The sequence below is a fragment of the Pelobates fuscus genome, chromosome 10, assembly GCF_036172605.1.
Source record: "Pelobates fuscus isolate aPelFus1 chromosome 10, aPelFus1.pri, whole genome shotgun sequence".
Classification (NCBI taxonomy): Eukaryota; Metazoa; Chordata; class Amphibia; order Anura; family Pelobatidae; genus Pelobates; species Pelobates fuscus.
This window is the reverse complement of record NC_086326.1, coordinates 54,735,423-54,748,313: the sequence shown is the minus strand read 5'-3', so window position 1 is coordinate 54,748,313 and position 12,891 is coordinate 54,735,423. Positions and strand designations below refer to the sequence as shown.

The window sequence follows — 12,891 nt, the reverse complement described above, 5'->3', positions numbered from 1 at the left end:
GCCCTAATATATACATTACTATATGTATTATTATACACTGCCTGGCCCAAAGATTCTCAATGGGGTTATGGTCTGGACTCTGTGGTGGCCAATCCATGTGTGAAAATGAGGTCTCATGCTCCCTGAACCACTCTTTCACAATTTGAGCTCGATGAATCCTGGCATTGTCATCTTGGAATAGGATAAAGCATCAGGGAAGAAAAAATCCATTATGAAATAACCTGGTCATTCAGTATATTCAGGTAGTCAGCTGACCTCATTGTTTGGGCACATAATGTTGCTAAACCTAGACCTGACCAACTACAGCAACCCAGATCATAGCAATTCCCCTACAGGCTTGTACAGTAGGCTGATGCGCCCATCACTCTGGAACAGGGTAAATCTGGACTCATTAGACCACATGACTTTCTTCCATTGCTCAAGAGTCCAATCTTTATGCTCCCTAGCATACCACTAATCAGTGAGGCTTTTTTTTCCAGGTAAACCTCACTGATTAGTGGTTTTCTTAAGGCTACACAGGTGTTCAGTCCCAATCCTTTGAGTTCCCTTCGCATTGTGCGTGTGGAAATGCTCTTACTTTCACTATTAAACATAGCCCTGAGTTCTACTGTTCTTTTTCTGTGACTTGATGTTACCAAACGTTTAAGTGATTGCCGATCACGATCAATCAGGATTTTTTCCCGACCACATTTCTTCCTCGAAGACTATGGTTCCCCACTATCCTTCCAGTTTTTAATAATGCTTTGGACAGTTCTTAACCCAATTTTAGTAGTTTCTGCAATCTCCTTAGATATGTTCTCTGCTTGATGCATGCCAATGATTTGACCCTTCTCAAATAGGCGAACATCTTTTCCACGACCACGGGATGTATCTTTCGACATGGTTGTTTAAGAAATTAGAAGCTACTCATTGCATCAGTTGGGGTTAAATAACTTGTTGCCAGCTGAAAGATAATCGCCCATGCAGTAACTTTCCAATAGGAGGCTCTGACCCATTTGCTTAATTAAATCCAGGTTGCGACTTTTTTGGGGGCCAGGCAGTGTGTGAACTATGTGAAAGGATATGTATATGTTAAAAAAATGAAAACAGATTTTTTTTTGTTTGTTTTTTTGTTTCTGGATATTCTGTACCTAAATTTTTGTTTGTTTATTTCAGGTACGATGGATGATGTACTGGATTGTGTTTGCCCTTTACACTGTAACAGAAACAATAGCAGATTTAACAATATCATGGTAAGCTATAATGTTTTCTATGGAATCGTGTGTGTTTGTGTTATCTACCCACAGAAATATACCTTTTATTTATTGTCTATAAAGAAACCACTTGGGATGTAAATCTGCTGCCGGAGCGTAGGTGAATGTTTGGTGTTACTATCCTTTTACCTGGCTTCTTCAGTTCCATTTTTCATATTTACAGGACAAATCGTAAACTGTCTACAATTAAGTCCCTTTTATATGGGTATAATGTATGTTGCAGATTATAAAACTGATCTGTTAGCCCCCTCCACTCCTCGGGGTAGGGGGAGGGTGGGTACAGCTAATAAGACCTTATGGCGCCTGTGCCCCACATTCCTAATGTGCATAATTCCCTCTCCCCCGCCCTCGCCCTCGCCCTCTCCCCCGCCCTCGCCCTCTCCCCCTTGCCCTCTCCTCCTCGCCCTCGCCCTCTCCCCCTCGTGATTGAGAAAGCCCACGGAGGGCAAAATGCGTCTTTGCAAAAGAAGGACTTTAGGATTAGTCATTTTATCATTTTTAGTGTTTTTACCCTTATTGTTTAATAAATAGAGTACTTGAACACATATATCGATCCTGAAATCCTAATTTCTTCCTGTGGTTCCCGGAGTCAAAGGGGGAGGTATCACCCTATAAGTATATACAACACGTTTACACTCAGAGCCAGGTAACAGGCTCTGCAAAAGGTGAACAGTTCCATCATAAGATTTATAGTCACCTTTGTGAATACCTAGGTTCTCCTACTATTAATTTTTTTCTAGTTGAGGATACCAAAACCTGGAAACTGCTGAAAAATCGGAGAGTTTAAAGGTCTGGTTGCCACCTGGGAAGTGCACCCAAGTGTAATGCTTGAAGCCTATATCTGAAAAGGGAGTCAATATCACATCATATCACAGTGTTATGCTATGATTTGTATATTTTTATCTTTCTAGATTCTACCATATTCTTATATAGAATATTTCTACTCTGGTTATATTTCCAGGTTGTATATATATATTGTATGCTTATTGAATGTGGTCTCCACTTTGTTGTTTCTTATATCTGAAAAGGCTCTGTAAAATGTGAGTTTGGATTATACATTAATTATATCAAGTTACCTCACCAATAGAGTTACACTATTAGATTATTTTTCGCTCTTATTTTTCATATGCTATTTGATCACCCTGCATCTATTGTTGGGCAAGCCTTGATTCAATTTAATAGCGCTACACTCCCACTTGGTTAGTTTAGGTGGTGGGCATATCACCTAAACACTGAGTCTTGTTCTGTGTACATTTAATTTCATAAAAAAACTCAAAATAATAACCAAAATCAAAATTGAGGGGAGAAGAGACTATTTCAGAGGGCGTTAGATTTCTAAATGTGCCCAAAGAGGATTTGTTAATATGGAAGAAAGAAGACAATTTAAAAAAAAATTATAATTTTTTTTTTTAGTGCTTCTGATTTGATCACACCGGTCGTTTATTTTCTTGTTGTGTTGTCAAATCCATAAATTGTCACTTTCCTTGCTGCTTTTGCATATCTCATTTGTAAACAGTCAAATCCTGTGGTAGCTGAATCTAATTATTGTATTGGGGGGCAAGAGGGGTTATTTGTTGGGATGTGTGATTTAAAAAATAAATTAAAAAATGTCCTCTCCCAAATCATACAAAGCATACTAGTTTGGGTAGAGAGGTCAAATTAAAGTCTTCTTTTACTACAGATTCCCCACACTGTGCATAGCATCTGGTAATTTTTAATTTTCTTAGGTTCCAAATTCATGGCTTGTAAGCAAGCAATATGTAGTCTGACTTGACAATCTGGCCAGTATTCCTCGCTTTTAGCAAATGTAAGCGTTGGCAGGAAAAGTCAATGTTGGGATAAAAGTTATGTGGGTGTGATTTGGAAGTTAATAGTCTTTGTATGGCAGAAAGTGACACCTCCAAAGAGGAGATTTTCTATGTAAATAACTGCTGAGTAAAAACTCTTATAGTGACACAACTACTTTCCATACACAATCCCCTCCATTTCACACTGAATCATATCAAGGGACACTCTACTTTTCTTTGATTTTGGAAGTCTATTTGAATGTTGTGAATGCCTGGCAGACTACGTATTTGTTCTCCTCCCCCCTCCCCACTCCCCAAGTAAAATAGCTATATATACAGTTATACTTGCATTTTACTTTTCAGCTTTAAAAGTATGGGTGTTTTATTTGTTTGATACCTATAATGAAAAATCTGTTCTGATAGTATGTGTGAATAAAATATTAAAGGGACACCATAGGCACCCAGGTCACTTCATCTCATTGAAGTGGTCTGGGTAAAGTTTAACAGTTTTCTTAACCCTGCAATCTAAAACATTTCAGTTTCAGAGAAACTGTAATGTTTACATTGCAGGTTTAAGACTGCCTTTTGTGGCTGTCTCCTGGATCGCATTCAAGGTGCTTCCTGGCTATCGTGAAGTTTGACTCGTTAAAATGATGCTTTACATCCCCCACGCCCAGCGTGTTGAAAAAGGGAAGGCCTAATGTGCTTATCTGGCATGCACATTAGGTTCCCCCATCTGTTGATGTTGGAGGAACTCAACCCAGTGCCAAGAGTCATCATGCAGCAATCGGGTAAGTATTTAAAGGATTGTTTGACCCTTTACGTGGCCCATGGGGGGTGGGGATTAGTTGCGGGGGCAGAGGGACACTATTGTGTTAGGAAAACAGCTTACTTTAACCCCTTAAGGACACATGACATGTGTGACATGTCATGATTCCCTTTTATTACAGAATTTTTGGTCGTAAGGGGTTAAAGGTAAAATAAAATAGTTTTTCTCAAAAATAGGCTTTTATAACTTCACTTGTACATATTTTTCTAACTTTTACAGTGTTGCACAATATCACACTCTCGTGCAGTGTGGACCAGCTGTCAGCCACACAGCTGTTATTTGGAATTGTTCTTATAAAGCACAGTCCAAGAACAAATGCTACTAGTTCTTTCAGTCACGGGATGAGTAAAATAAATTCAGAGATTTGTTGCAAAGTATGATCGTGTATATTAAAATATGCATAGAAAAACTGGTCCATCTTACTGCAGGCATAATGGAACAACCTAACTTAAAGGGAAACTAAAGGCTAGTAATACAAAATTGTATTCATAACATATAGTGCCCCAATAGCTTGCACCCTCCCCACTGCAGCGCATCAAGGATTAAAAAAACAACAACAAAATATGCATAGACAGCCACTAGAGGTGGAGTTTACCCCGCAATGTAATTACTGCTGTTTATCAATAACTGCAATAATTACCATTGCAGGGTTACACTGGCAGGGCCACTGCACCCCTACCACTTTAATAAACTGAAGTGGTCTGGGCTCCTATAGTGTCCCTTTAAGCAGTGTTTCATTTAAATAAATTATAAACGATAATCAGACGTGTATAGTGTGACAGACGTACTCCTATTTATAACATTAATTTAACGTAGCATAACCTTACTTGGTCATTTAGGTCATACAGGTATTGTAAGCATGTAGAATTTTTTATGTGAGTATAAGTACAGGGTGGGACAAAATTCAAGGTAGGGTAAGAGTGAACCAATTTCCCTGATAGTACACACAATTCATGCTTAAAGCGACACTAGTCACCAGAAAATCTACAGCTTAATGTAGTTGTCCTGGTGGGTATGTATATTTACATTACTGCCTAGGGACACTTCTAGTGACCACTGCTAAGACCGGGACTAAAGATGCTTCCTGGGTCAGTGCTGCACAATGTGCAGTACTGAAGTTCAGCGTTTCATTCTATGTATATCTCCTTAACGACCGTGGACGTACTGAGTACATTCGACAAAAAATGGTCGTTAAGGACCGCAGACATACCTAGTATTTCGGCGGCAAATAGGAGCCCTGGACTTCCTGGACCGGCGATCACGGTCGGGGGGTTGGGGGGTTGACCCCAGCAGTCCCCCTTCAGCAGCTCTGGCCCTCCAGGGCTATGTGATCAGCACGATCACATCTCTGCAATAGGAGTCTAGGAGCTTCCAGCAGGGGACTGTCTGAGCTGTCAGGCAGTCCCCCAGGCTGCTAAAAAGTAAATAAATATGTTATACATATATTATATGTGTATACTATTTTTTTTAAATAGCATTTTTTCCTATAATTAAAACATTTTACAATGTCTCATACATATATAATGCATATATATGATTTCAGTATAAGTGTACTTTGAGATATATACACATAGGCTGGACAAAAGTGGTAAGTGGTGTCCCTCAGGGTTCTGTTTTGGGACCGCTTCTATTTATCATATTTATAAATGATCTTGAAATAGGCATTCAAAACCATGTTTCAGTGTTTGCAGATGACACAAAACTTTGTAAAGTAATAAAATGTGAGCAGGATTTTGCTGCAGAGGGATTTGGATAGATTGGGGGATTGGGCACTAAAATGGCAGATGAAATTTAACGTAGAGAAATGCAAAGTTATGCACTTCGGGGTCAAGAATGCACAAGCAACTTACACCCTAAATGGTAGTGAATTATGGATAGGATTTGGAAATTGTTATAGACGACAAATAAGGCAGCAATATGCAATGTCAATCTGCAGTTGCTAAGGCCAGTAAGGTTTTGTCATGTATAAATAGGGGCATAAATTATCAGGATGAAAATATAATTTTTTCTCTTTATAAATAGCTGGTAAGACCACTCCTTGAATATGCTGTGCAGTTTTGGGCACCTGTTCTTGAAAAGGATATCATGGCAGTAGAAAAAGTGCAGAGATTAAAGTTTTTTTTACAGTAAGAGTAATAGGGATATGGAATTCTCTGCCTGAAGAGGTGGTTTTATCAGAGTCCATACAGATAAATACCGGTACTTGCAAAAACATAACATACAGGGATGTAATTTCTAATTTGTGGGATAATAGCTGCTTGATCCAATGAGACACCTGACTGCTATTTTGGGGTCAAGAAGGAATTTTTTCCTAGTTTGTTGCAGTATTGGAAGCGCTTTAGACTGGGTTTTTTGCTTTCTTTTGGATCAACAGCAAAAGCATATGTGAGGAAGGCTGAACTTGATGGACGCAATTCTCTTTTCAGCTATGTAACTATGTAATATATATGTATAATATATTATAACATGCTTCAATTATAATCTATTATACATAGAAAATAAGTGTTTGTTTATAAATGTGTGTGTGTGCGTGTGTGTGTGTATATATATATATATTTGTGTATATGTGTATATATATATTGCCAATTTTTCTTTTTTTTTTTTTCAAATAAAAAAAATAAAATAAAAATGCTAACTTTGGCCAGCGTTTGTGACAAAGTGGCTACTACAAAAGACTGGACCCATTTTGAATACCCTGGGTTGTCTGCAGTTGAAAATGGTATGCCATGATGGGGGTTATTTCACAGTCCTGGGCAAACCAATCTGACATACATTGTTCTTGTTCTAAATTACATTTTATATGCATAAATTATTAGTAAGTAATCTAAAATTTCTCAGAACAGCCATTGTGCCAAATATGTTTGTGATTTGAGTATTCAATATTGCTATGTGAAAATAGGTTGTGGTTTGTAATTAATACGGTTTCTTTTTATTTCCTTAGGTTTCCACTTTATTATGAACTGAAGATTGCCTTTGTTGTCTGGCTGCTGTCCCCTTATACAAGAGGGGCTAGCCTATTGTATAGGAAATTTCTGCATCCTCTTCTTTCATCTCGAGAAAGGGTAAGATAGAACTAGATCTACATTCTACACCTGATAATATATCTTCCTTTCTGGATAAAAAAAAAAAAAGGATCTTAAGCTTATAGCCATTGCCATTATATTCTTATCCTGTAATTTACACAAAAAAAAATCTTCATAGTTTTGTAAATGGAAAAATATTCCCAGGGTTATTCACTGAAGTGAATTTCAAATTTAAGACCATAGTAGCGGATGTGAAAACATAGCTGAATTAGAGAATTTTTCCAATTTGGCTATTTTGACCTTACATTTGAAAACCGCTTTACTGAAAAACCCTATCAGTCTTACCATATATTTAAAGCGGCTGCCTTCAGAAATTGCCGGCATCGTTATAGAACACTTTGACCAATTGAGGTATACACTGGTTTTCCCCCAGGCTTTTTTTTTCTTCTTTTTTTATATTTTATCCTATGCGTATGCATTAAACTGTGTGCATTTCTTTTTCCTTGCAGTGTGTACAGCCGTTATAAAGATGCCATAATCTAATACCAAATATTAATGACATAATTCTATATCTGATCTTTTATATGTAAAATATATTTAAATGCTCTTAGTTGTCAACTTACCAGGCAAGTCTTGGCCTGTAACTCATATAATGGCGCTGTCTACTAGCAAATATATATGGACTTCCATGTCTAATCCACTTGTAAAAAAAAAAAAAGTGATTAATCAGATCCGAAAATACAATATTCTATTAAAACATTTGTATATATATATATATATAAATATATATAATATATACCGTATTTATCGGCGTATAACACGCACCTCATTTTAAGAAGGAAATTCCAGGAAATTTCCCCCCCTCCCATAGTATTCTCCACCCCCTCCCATAGTGTCCCCCCCTCATCCCATAGTGTCCCCCCCCTCATCCCATAGTGTCCCCACCATCCCATAGTATTCTCCCCACCCTCCCATAGTATTCTCCACCCCCTCCCATAGTATTCTCCACCCCCTCCCATAGTATTCTCCACCCCCTCCCATAGTGTCCCCCCCTCATCCCATAGTGTCCCCCCCTCATCCCATAGTGTCCCCACCATCCCATAGTGTCCCCCCCTCCCATAGTATTCTCCACCAGCTCCCATAGTGTCCCCCCTCATCCCATAGTATCCCCCCATCCCATAGTATCCCCCCATCCCATAGTGTGCCCCCCCTTTCCATAGTATTCTCCGCCCCCTCCCATAGTGTCCCCCCCCCCCCATAGTGTACCCCCTCCCTCCCATAGTGTCCCCCCTCCCCATGTCCCATAGTGCACTTTCCCTTGTCCCATAATTACTTACCTGTCTTGAAGCGTGGGCCGGCTTCACAGCGCGCACCGCGGTACAGTAACTTCAATTTCAGGTTCCGGTTTCCGGCAGGACTGAAAGGAAGTGTGCACACTTCCTTTCAGTCCCGCTGGAAACCGGAACCTGAAATTGAAGTTCCTGTACCGCGGTGCGCGCTGAACACTGGCCCACGCTTCAAGACAGGTAAGTAAATATGTATATCGGCGTATAACACGCACCCATCATTTTCCCCCTATTTTCAGGGAGAAAAAGTGCGTGTTATACGCCGATAAATACGGTATATATAATTTTTTTAAAAAAAATTTGCATTATTTAGTTAAAGGACAAGGTTTAGGGATTATTTTTGATACCTGACAGATCTTATTTTTAAAGCGTTAACATGTCCCACAGTGCTGTATAAAACAGGCAAACAAACATAAGGATATTTGGTAACAAAACAAGTTTTGAAATACAGGAACAAAAGGTGAGGGAGACCTTGAGTTAGAGGATATAGCCAATAAAAACAGCATAATAAAGTAAAGATCAACTTGATATTAATTAAAATAAACAAAAAGTACAGAATGAAAGGAAAGAAGAAACCAAATAGATTTAAAATAAAAAAGAGTATTTTTTAGGGATTTATCTTCAGCTGCCTTTACTATATTGTATAAAATGTATTCTATCACAACTACAATCACTTTTTGTGTCTTTCAAATATAGTACAAGTGTATGTATTTATTTATTATTTAGTAAATGTGTATGCATTTATTTATTATTATAATGTACAAGTGTATGTATTTCGAACCAATGTAGGTATGGTGCCATCATTTAATTATTAAACCCATTATTACAGATGTCCTTTTAATGGACACTGTAGGCTTTATAACTGCTTCATGTCATTAATTTGGTTATAGTGATTGGACTCCTCTGGCACTATCCATTGTCAGATCATTTATGAGCAGTTTAACACTAATAGGATTATCTACTAAAGTAAAAATTCCTGGTAATTCAAAGCAAATGTCTTTTTAGGGCCAAAGTAGCCAAACTGGAAAAATGTTTTCAGTCTACTGCTCCAGTTTGACTACCTTAATCTTACATTTTAAATTCACTTTGACTTTACTTTGATTTCCCAAGAATTCTTACTTTAGTAAATAACCCTTTAAATAAGGCACCTACTGGACAAAGACAAAGCTTGCACACTTCCTTATACCAGTACCAAAACCAGAAAGGGCAGCTTTGGTAGGCTGCGAGTGGCCAGCTGACACTTGGCAAATCACAGCTTCCCACTGTTGCTCAGGATCCTCGTTTAGCATTAAAAAAGAATTGATTGCGGAGTGTAAGGACAGCACCAAGGGACTACACATACCATAACAACGTGAATGAGCTGAAGCAGTTGCAGTGCCCCGTTTAAGAATCCTGTTCCAAGCTAGGGTTACATATTATATAAAACACTGCAGGGCTGCGTGGAACCACCATATATAGATAAGCAGGACATTCCAGAAGGCGAGTGAGTTCTCTTTGGAAAATTGTGATGTCTGGAAAATGATAATCTTGGAAGTGACAGTTCTGCTTGAAAGACCGAATGTTACAATATGTTTAGTGATCTGCTATTTTTAACAAGTATGTGTTTAAATGTAGAAATCCACACCTCTTTATCCTGCAGCTGGCTGCCTCCATCTTGGCTTTGTTTTTTATTTTCCTCTGGTCAATCACTGTTACAAGCTCTGCCTTTTGTACCTTGCAGTCAGCATAGAAAAATCATAAAATGTTTTTATATCGCCTCTTCATTTGGGCTTTGCCTGGACTGAACTGAACTGAGAGAAACTTGCTAAATCTTTATATAAATTTAGAAGAAAACAGAGGATCACACTTGCTTATTGTGGTGCATTTGTGGTGATATCCCTGGGCCCCGTTTGGGCGGTTTAATTGGTATAATGAGGATTAAGCCTTCCTCGTTATGCACTGGAGGCCTGGACATACAATGGATGACAATGTTTGCCATTTGTAAGCTTGAGTTGTTATACGCAGTGAAACATAGAATGTGACGGTAGGTAAGAACCATTCGACCCATCTAGTCTGCCCGATTTTCTAAATGCTTCAATTAGTCCCTGGCCTTATCTTATAGTTAGGATAGCCTTATGTCTATCCCACGCATGCTTAAATTCCTTTACTGTGTTAAGTGAAGGGGTTAATGCATTATCCTCATATGTGTTAAGATATGGGACCAACCTTAGCCTGCATTTTCTCAGTATGTTATCATTTACAATGTACATTGAAATGAATGTGCCACACCCAGCTATGTTTTCATTGTTTATACGTTACCACGGGCAAGATCTGGCCAGCTAGCCAGCTATTCTAAATTATTATGCTAATTAACTAATTAAGATGTCCACGCAAGCCTTGAAAAAGTCAGTGACTGAGACTTTCGCTCCATAACCCAAGAAATATAAATTGAAATTTCTTTTGGATTTCCTCAAGGAGAAGTGGGTGGAGAATAAGCCCCATGCGTAACAAAAGTCATTATGCACCCCTGAAAGCTGCACCCAATTTATTTCCCTCTTCTGTCAGATCTTCCCCCAAGGAGAACATATTTGTTATAGTTCTTAATGTGCTGAGTACCCTTGCACTCTCTGTACCCCAGGTATCTGCTTCCTCTGTTTATTGTTCTGGTCTGTTCTTCTGCCACACTGTTCTATGCGTGACACGCTCATATGTATATTTTATGACCCTATGTGTTACAACATATGCTCTTCATTTTTAATAGGAGATTGATGACTATATTGTACAAGCCAAAGAAAAGGGATACGAAACAATGGTGAACTTTGGCAAGCAAGGGTTGAATTTAGCTGCAACTGCCGCTGTAACTGCTGCTGTGAAGGTAGGACACACTCTCAGCATATTGTTTAGATAATTATGAATAATAATACAATTGTCATATGTCACTTTAATATTAAAGATTGCACTATCGCTTATAATTTTAAGCGGTTTGATTTAGCGTTCCATCTTAACAAGGACGTTGGTTCCAAATAATTTTATAAAACTTTTATAAGGTTTAAATGAAATAAGAACTTCAGAGAGAGTTTTGCTGGGACACCCCACTCTGATCCTACACAAAGCTTCTAGCTAAATTTAACCTGTGCATTTCCCAAACCCATATGTACCTTTAACAACTATTTTTGACGTTTTTTTTTTAAAGTTTTTTTTTTATGTGTAACTGCAATGGCCACTAAAGTGTAATCTACCAGCTAATATCAGATCAAGCCTCTTATACTTCACCTTGCTACTTTCAGCTGAAATGCAAAATTGCTGTTCAATTGCCTTAAAATTTGAGACTACAGAAAACCGTAATAGTAAATATATCCTCAATCAAATCCATAAAAGTCCCCCTCTTCATTTTCCAAAGTCATTTTAATCTTAAACATGCTTCTATCAGCAGATTTTTGAAGGTTGGAGAATGGAAAACTAAATACAATACTTAAAAATGAATTCCAACCCTCGTCCTTAGGAGCTGTTCATACCAGACTGAAATGACCCTATAAAGCATACAGATGGGGAATATTAAGAATGATATATTTATTTAATGGATATTTCTATGCCATATGCTTATGTGAATTTCTGTAAAGTAATGTCAGATTTTCTTTTGGATGCATACTAACCAGACAGTAACTGGAGAAATGATAAACACTTTAACCACAGACATTAATTAAAATAATCATCAGCCAAACACCATTAGATGGTCTAATAATCCTGGTCTTGCTAGAGATGCAGTCACTCTTGAGGAAAAAGAGGTACAATCTTGTGACAATACAGAAAGAGTCTTTCCATATATTGGAATCCCCAAAACCTTCCTGTGAACTTAGTGAGAATCCATTCTTGTTACAAGTGTTCTAAGCAGACAATATTTACGTTTAAAGTGAGAAAAAACATTTCATTGAACAAGTTTAAGATTTTAAACCTGGGATATTTTCTGCATGTTTTAGGTATTGTTAAATCTTCTGTCTGTTCTGTGACCAACTGTTCCGTCATATAATTCTTCCTTCTGTTGTGTGTATGTGTGTTGCTTTGTACAACAGAGCAAGGGCTGTTAGCACTAAATAATACAATAAGTCAAGTGACTCACAAGTATTAAAAGAAGACTTTTGTATTTGCACATGCCTGTGTAATTGTACATTTCCTATCTCTATATTTATTTAAATCTATATGTTTGAAAACATATGGCATTGTTGCATACATGTTCACCATTGCTAATTGCTTTTCTCGAAGCATCAATGTACCTACTGCTGTGGCGTAATTGGTAAATAGACCTCAATTAATTTGGTTGATGCCCTTACTTTTTACAGACTTGCTTCGCACTGGGTTTCTGAATACTTTACTTCATGGAAATGCTAGATGTTTTGCTAGATACTTAAATCCACCTGTCTAGCATGGGACACTCCGTGGAAATGAGAGCTTAGTTTTTCTGAATGATGAACCAGTAGAAGTGTAAATAATCTCTTGAAAGAATTGGTGTGTGTGTGTGTGTGTGTGTGTGTGTATTTTAAATGTCTGGTCCAAAATGCTTTACATGCATAAAATGGCTATTTATTTTGCGGAGATGGTAAGATCTGCAGTTGATGCTGGTAGAACATTTATAATAAGCTGTCTCTTTTTTTTTCTCTTCTCTCTCTCTCTCTCTCC

At 37.9% G+C, this 12,891-nt stretch overlaps 1 protein-coding gene across 1 annotated transcript in view; it reads left to right on the top strand.

Moving 5' to 3' along the window:
* The window catches only part of REEP3 (receptor accessory protein 3), a 142,650-nt gene that overhangs the window by 95,312 nt on the left and 34,447 nt on the right, over positions 1 to 12,891 (top strand). Inside the window, exons 3-5 of the mRNA XM_063434289.1 lie at positions 1,156 to 1,232; positions 6,811 to 6,931; positions 10,979 to 11,092. Of these exons, the coding sequence (XP_063290359.1) occupies positions 1,156 to 1,232; positions 6,811 to 6,931; positions 10,979 to 11,092 (312 nt within the window). The remainder of the gene's footprint in view (positions 1 to 1,155; positions 1,233 to 6,810; positions 6,932 to 10,978; positions 11,093 to 12,891) is intronic.